At 44.0% G+C, this 7,500-nt stretch overlaps 1 protein-coding gene across 1 annotated transcript; it reads right to left on the minus strand.

The window, feature by feature from the left end:
- Nucleotides 1-5,792: 5,792 nt before the first annotated feature.
- LOC109141927 (cortexin-3) lies at nucleotides 5,793-7,052 on the minus strand. The gene has a single exon (XM_027286703.1). The coding sequence runs from the start codon at nucleotides 6,921-6,923 to the stop codon at nucleotides 6,657-6,659; it is 267 nt and encodes an 88-aa protein (XP_027142504.1). The 5' UTR covers nucleotides 6,924-7,052; the 3' UTR covers nucleotides 5,793-6,656.
- Nucleotides 7,053-7,500: the final 448 nt, after the last annotated feature.

Here is a 7,500-nt window from a genome sequence, read left to right on the forward strand (position 1 = left end):
AGACTACATCCAGGTTTTAGACAGTCTGCGGGACTGATGAAGGTTTTGACTTGTCCTTGCAGGTTTTTCAGACGTCTTCACGGAGCGTTGTGTCTTTCAGGAGCAGCTTGTTGCAGTGTGCCGCTCCACCCGTCCACCATCTGTCAGCCTTCATGTCTGATGACTCACACACACACACATGCAGATTATGGAAACACAGGCTAATATTAGATTTGCATACGAGCGTCCACGAGTGAGGACACGATGTGAAGCAGCTGGACGTCTCCTCGCTCTCTGAAGTTTGGACCTGTCCACACTCTGAGTTCATCTCAGCAAACAACAGAGGAAACTTTCCTGCATTTAACGTCTGACGTTACCGTAACAGCCAGTCCACACACACACACACACACACACACACACACACATGAAACATCTGTGCAGGTGTGTGCAGGTGTGTGTGTGTGATATACCTGACTGCAGTCAAGCAGAATCAAAACAAGCGGGAAAAACTCAATGAAGGCAGGAAGTAGAGATACACAAGACACAGAAAGGAGAACTACAAAATAAAACAGGAAACACAAAAACAATTATTTTGAAAGGTGTTTCTAATATGTCTATTGAGAAAATCAGTTTATCAGTGATTATTACAGATCAAACAGATTAAATAAATACAAGTAAATTCATACACTGTAAAAAATAGACAGAGGAAATCCGGTTTGGTCCAGTTTGGTTTTATTTGTTTACAAAATAAGAGCGCAGACTCATAAAAGAGCTCAGACGGGAGGCAGGAAGAGAAATGTACACTTCAGTTTGGACACGACAACTTTCAACCACTATAAAATATAGAGGAGCTCTGTTCACACACCGATACACATCTACACTGTAAAAAAAGAAAACAACAACAACAGGAAGTCTGCACGTCATCTACACTGTAAAAAAAGAAAACAACAACAACAGGAAGTCTGCACGTCATCTACACTGTAAAAAAGTAGAGAAACAGCTGGTTGTGACCAAAATAATAATTATTAATCAATTATCAATTCTTCATAATTAATAATGTTTTCTCAAGTTAACCTCCGCAGAGCGACCGTCATGTTAAATAAAGTTAAAATCCTGAAATATACATCATTAACATGATATCTATGCTTTTATTTTGACGGGTTTCCAATCTCCTGTCAGGTTGTGGTGTTCATCATCACCTCCATCAGTGAACAGGCACTGACCCGGCTCTCTCTGCCCGGGTGGAGGCTGTTTTCTGGGGGACAGCTGATGAAGAGTCAGCATGGAGGACTGAAAATCTAAATGTGTTGTTTCGTGTTCGTATTAAAGGTTTTGGATGTTTTCTAATTCAAACACTTTAAAATCATTTCGGTGAAGATACTGTGTGATTATGAAATGTGTTGAGGAATTTCAAAGTAAAAGATTTTCATGATAAATTTGACTTTTACTGTGCGTGCACATTTATTTGCTTCCTCGTACGACTATAGAATAATGACAAAAGTTCACGTGTCCGTAAAGCACCTACTTGAATTCTTCATCAAAACTAAAAGCTTTGAATAAATCAAACACCACGTGAAGTCAGACACAGTGTGAAGAAGCTGCAGAGACGGACACGTGACGGAAAAACGTCGAGATTTAAATTCAGGGTTTGTTTGTTCCTGTGACACTTTTCAAAGCCACGACACAGAAGACGAAGATAGAAGAAGATAGAAAACAGCTCAGGGTAAAAAAAGTTTCAGACAGACTTCACAGTTTCAGGGCGACACAGATTCAACAGGAAGTACTCGAAGGAAAAATCCACCTTTAAAACATCATGTGTCTCAGTCAGGGCCAAACATTTAAACACCCTGCAGCATCACTCATACTGCTGTTAGCTGCTGTTAGCTCAGTCTGTTAGCTGTACCACAGGCGTTTTGGACCAGCAGGAAGAGGAAGAGGTTCACAGGCCCAGTAGTCTGCTGTTGGACTAGTATCAGCTGCTGCTGGGGATCTGGTTGATGATTGGCTGTTAGCAAAGTTGTCGACTTGCTAGTTTAATACTCGAGTACAGTCATAGTTACCACAGAAGGATTACACTGTTGTGTCTCTTTATTGCCAGTTTTCAGGTCTGATCGTCTTCCAAGCTAAAACTTTGACACTCAGTTGAAAATGAAGCTCCGCAGCCCTTTAACCCCTCGAGCTCCTGACCCTGCACCTGTACAGGTAAGCAGTAATCAGTCCATGACTGCAGGTGGATTCTTCCTTCAAGTACAGCGTGAAGAAGAAACGAAGTGTTTGTGTAAACCAGCAGCTCGAAGGCAAAGTTCAGCTGAGAAGCAGCGACGAGTCCAGAAATATAACTCAACACACAGAAAGCCAGTCCACACTCCATTAAAGGGTAAAAAACAGCAGAGACAGCTGCTGCAGCTAATCCTATGTAAACAGGCTTAGTGTAAGGCAAGGAGGAGGAGGAGGAGGAGCAGGAGGAGCAGGAGGAGAGAGGAGGGGGCTGAAGTGAACTTAAAGATGAGACAGAGGACGAGGGAGGAAGGTGTGGGAGGAAGACAGAACGATGAAGAGGAGGAGGAAAGAGATCAAAAGGATGAGTAAGCAGGAGGAGGCGGACAGGCGAGTGGGAGGAGGAGGAGGAGCAGCAGGAGGAGGAGAGGATGCAGATGGTTGGAATGCAGACAGTATTAAAGGGATCAGATGAGGCTGAAACATTTCATCAGTCTGTCACGTTCCATTCATTCATTGATCTGACGTCTCTGAGAATGATTTCATGTTCATCATTTTATTCTTCAAACTGAAAAAAAAAAATTAATTTTAGGATCCATAAGTAAAAAATAATGTTCATGAGAAACGTTTGTTTGGATATTAAAATAGATTTGATTTGAGTCGTAAGTTGTTTTAAAGTATTCTTAAAATCAATTAAATCTGATTTCATAATTGAAGAAAATCAAAATTAAAATTGATGCTGTGATTACATTATTAACTGTAAACTGTGTAAATAACTGTAGACTGTGTCTGACAGACATTATTACTGACACTGCAGCAGCACAGAGACTTAAAGTCAGTCAAAGGCAGCTTGAGGTTGCCGAGCAACCAGGGTCAGCTGCAGGTCAGAGCTGTAACTGCAGCTGTGCTCCGTCTGTGTGTGAGTGACTGCTGAGAGACACAGAAAATCTCTAAATGAAGCCCCTCCAACTAGTGGACACTAATGCCAAACGGTAGGTGGTATCAAAAAGCCCAAATGACCGTGAGCATCCTCATCTTGTCGACCATGTGAATGCTGAATTTCAGTGTGTGAAGTTAAAAAATGTGACCTGGGGAGAGAGAGAAAGAACAGGTGCCCCGTGCTCCTTTGGGAAATTTCTCCTCTCCAGTTTACATGGGAGTAGATGGGGCTGTCGGTGGGTGATCCTGGAGCATCAGTGCGTCTCCCGCCAAAACTATAAGTCTGACAGCTTCAGCAGTGATATCGCTGCGTAGCCCACGAATTTTCCTACGTTTCTATGTAGAAATTATTTCTGTAGAGTGACATTTGTGGCCACGAGAGCCGTTTGTAAATGTATTTTTTGACAAATGTTTCTCTAGCTCTGGAACATTCTACCAACACACACCCATTGTAAACGCAGCAGAGCCATTGAAGCTCAGGTAAACTGTTCACCTGTTGATGACTGTGCTAACATCACATTATCCCTGAAGCTTCAGGTGAGTCTCCACCATGTGATGCACAGGTGTGTGTGTGTCCACAGTGTGACCCACGCACTAAACTGAACGTCACCTGACAGACTGATGATGTTCACGTGCTTCATGCTTCACCTGTCGAATGACGTGAGGATACAGGTGTGTGAGGATACAGGTGTGTGAGGATACAGGTGAAGACAGGGGAGGAAGAGAGGAAGGACAGAAAGTGAAGTCGTCGGGGGTTTTGATTCGGCAGTGAGTTGCTGGGAGTGTTTGATAGCCGCTGTTAGCAGTGTGTGTGTGTGTGTGTGTGTGTGTGTTTACAAGACGTGCATGTGAATACAAAGGCAGCACTGTAGATGTGGTTACACTTTTTTGTCATTATCGCGTGTGTGTGTGTTCACCTCAACACACTGAGAGTGAGGACAACTGAAGATGTGTTCACCTCAACACACTGAGAGTGAGGACAACTGAAGAGCTGTTCAGAGCTGTTAAATTTGAACATTAATCATTTTTGTATGTACACGTGATAAAAGAATGTAAATCTGTGTTTTCTGGATTGTAAAGTTTTAATATCGTCACTTTATTGAAGGAAAATTCTTTAAGTTAACAAAAAAAAACAAATCAGCAAATTGATATTTTACTTGAATTTTTATGGTTTCTGTTTGTTGATCATTTGAACGTTGTATTTATTTATTTATTTTTTTACAACGTATATGAAATTGATTGAATTGAAATGAAAGAGATGGAGTCTCTGCTGAACTGTTGTGTAAACGTTTTATAACACAGCGTGAAAATAAAAATGAGCTGCTGTAATTAGACAAACTGAACTGAACGAGCTCATTGTGTTCCTAAATGATCTGCATCAAACTCTTCAGTGATCCTCACTCCAAAAAACCCAAACTACCTTTTTAATACTGCACATGTGATTTTAGCGAAGGCCCCATGAGATCCAAGAGGCCCCCAAACCTTCAGAAGACAGAAACAGATCCATCCATTGCAGTCGTTGAGATTTCAGATCCTCCTTTTCATCGGATCCCTCTGCGTTCAGTCAGCAGAGGCTTCAACAACAGTCAGCAAGAGACACAAGAAAAGAAAAAAGAAATCATCTTTTTCCTGCAGGCGCAGGTTTGGTCACCTCCTGCAGAGAGGACCTCGTCCTCCTGACAGTCAGATCCAGAAAACAAAGCATCAGTGGATCAGTGTTCGCCATCATCCTCACAGGAAGTGAACCGCTGTGTGTCAAACCGCAGATGGAGGCGACCTCACATCTCATCCTGTTTCCTCTCACTTCAAACTGTTTCTCTGCTCGGGGGATTTCAGAGGCTTCAGGCTCCCTGTGAAGAGGTTTGACAGCAGACCTCCGACCACGAGGAACCGTCACAGAGAAGGTTTCTGCAGATCAAACAAGGAACATCAGGTCAGGATTATTCACATGTGCTGATTACATGAAACTATTGAGCAGCCAGTGGTGAGTGTGTGTTACACCCACTGCTATGCACTGCAGCTAGCACTATGAGCTAGAGTTTACCTTCCAGTGAACATGGCCAGACGGAACAGAACCTCTGAACCGGCAGTGTCCAGTCTAACAGTGAACACAGCAGCAGAACCTCTGAACCGGCAGTGTCCAGTCTAACAGTGAACACAGCGACAGAACCTCTGAACCGGCAGTGTAGACAGTCTTTACAGTCTTTACAGTCTTTACAGTCTTTACAGTCTTCACTGTGTCGACTGGTTTAATTGGTCAGTTTGGGCGTGTGGACCTGTGAAGCAGCTGACAGGTGAGTTTTGATGGTAACAAACACACCTGTGGCTCTATCCAGCTCAGGGTTGACTCAAATGATTCACATATCATGTTCTTGGCGGTCCTTGTCCTGTCGCCCCCACCTGGATTTTGTCTCCTTGTCTTCAGAGTCGAGGCGACTCGGCTGCAGACGTGCGACAGAGCCGATCGGCTGGAGCGACGCCCGGCGTTTCAGACATCAGCTGGCGCTGAAAACAGCAGTTACTAAGCAACGGCCGTGCTGGCAGGACGACAGAGACTCGTCTTGTCTCTGCAGCCTCCATCACTTTGTGCTCCTGCATTCAACTCTCCTGGGCCTCCTCCTCCTCCTCCACCTCCTCCTCACTCTAAAATAACACCACACTGTTTCTTCACGTCTCTCAATAAGTTCTTTAAGTCTGTTCATTAAAGTTTTGTCAAAAGAAGAAAAAGTGAAAAAGAAAATGTTCTTGTCCCGTGAGAGACAGCAACCCTAACACGCCGCCCAGCAGGCAGTTTGATGGACGTGGAAGATGATAGAAATCCCTCATCAGCGTTCCTCACATGTTCTTCATGCTGCAGAGCTGCACACTGAGGATTTCTACAACCTTCATGTCAAAGATCTGGACAAAAAATCACAGCTACAGGCAGGAAACCACATTTAGAAAAGAAGTGATCATTTCCTTTATTTCACGTTCCACAGTGAAATCTCTTTTGAGTTGTTGATGTTAAATTTCTTGATTGAACCGAATTATATGAGCTGTGTGTTTTTTTGCCCAGATGTTCTGCCTGCCAGGCAGACTGAGGCGACAATCAGACAAGAAGCAGACAAAACACAAAGCGCACATTTCCCCCAAACTGTTGCTTCCTGTTCTTTATTATCTAATTGTAATCATTGAATCTGATCGTGTGGCTCTACGGCAGGTAGAGGTGACAGGAAGTACGAGGATGTCAGATGTTGGACGCAGTTTGTTTCACGCTGACTTCTTTGGGGGTTCATCGATTTTAACTTGAACTTTCTGATCTTTGTGCAGCGCTAAATCTTTAATGAACATGGAGGTCGTTACGTCTCCATCTGATTTCTTTCGTTTAAATATTTGATCGGTAACGATTACCCAGCATGCTGTCTGCTGGTCTGGTCTTTGACAGGGGAAATGTGCGCTTGTGTTCCTGCTTCACGCTCAGTGTGATCCTCGCCTCAGTTTAACCTGTTGATTGTCAGGGTTGCTGCCTCTCAGGCTGCCTGTCAGGAAATTCGGTAGTCAAAGGTGTCCTTCTCCATGTAGTCCGTCCAGGTGGAGGACGGCATGCTCCGGTACGGGTCCAAAAGGATCCGGAAACAGCGGACGATCAGCAGACCCAGGAAGATGAAGAGAATGAGGACGAAGACGAAGGCCGCCCTCTGCTCGAGCGTGAGGAAGGAGGCAGTCGCTGAGGAGGTAGAGGAGGAGGACGAGGAGGGGAAGTCGGATTCAGAAGCAGAGAAGGTGCTACTGTAGAGGTCGTCCGCCATGTCGGGGTGGAGAATGATTGGCCGCTTTAGATGCTCCTCTTCTTCTGTCCAATGAGGAAATGTCCACAGGAAAACATTGAGTTTGTCTCAGACGCCTGCAGAAAAGACAAAAGACAAACATTCAATCATTATTTGTCAAAGTTTGTCATTAAAAAACAAAGGTGCGCCTCGTTTATACAGGTGTGCACCTCGTTAATACAGGTGTGCGCCTCGTTAATACAGGTGTGCACCTCGTTAATACAGGTGTGTACCTCGTTAATACAGGTGTGCACCTCGTTAATAAAGGTGTGCGCCTCGTTAATACAGGTGTGCACCTCGTTAATACAGGTGTGTACCTCGTTAATACAGGTGTGCGCCTCATTAATACAGGTGTGCATCTCGTTAATACAGGTGTGCATCTCGTTTTCTGCAGACTAAAGGTGGACTGATGTGGACTGAAGAGGAATATTCGTTAGATAAAAACATGTTGTTCATTTGATCACATCCATCTTTGTTCAACACATTTGGACTTTAACGCTGTGAGTTACTGAAATGTTTGGATCGTCCTCCATCAGCTGTGAATGTGAGCCGCTCTCCC

The sequence above is a fragment of the Larimichthys crocea genome, chromosome XIII (assembly GCF_000972845.2).
Source record: "Larimichthys crocea isolate SSNF chromosome XIII, L_crocea_2.0, whole genome shotgun sequence".
In the NCBI taxonomy this organism is placed as follows: domain Eukaryota; kingdom Metazoa; phylum Chordata; class Actinopteri; family Sciaenidae; genus Larimichthys; species Larimichthys crocea.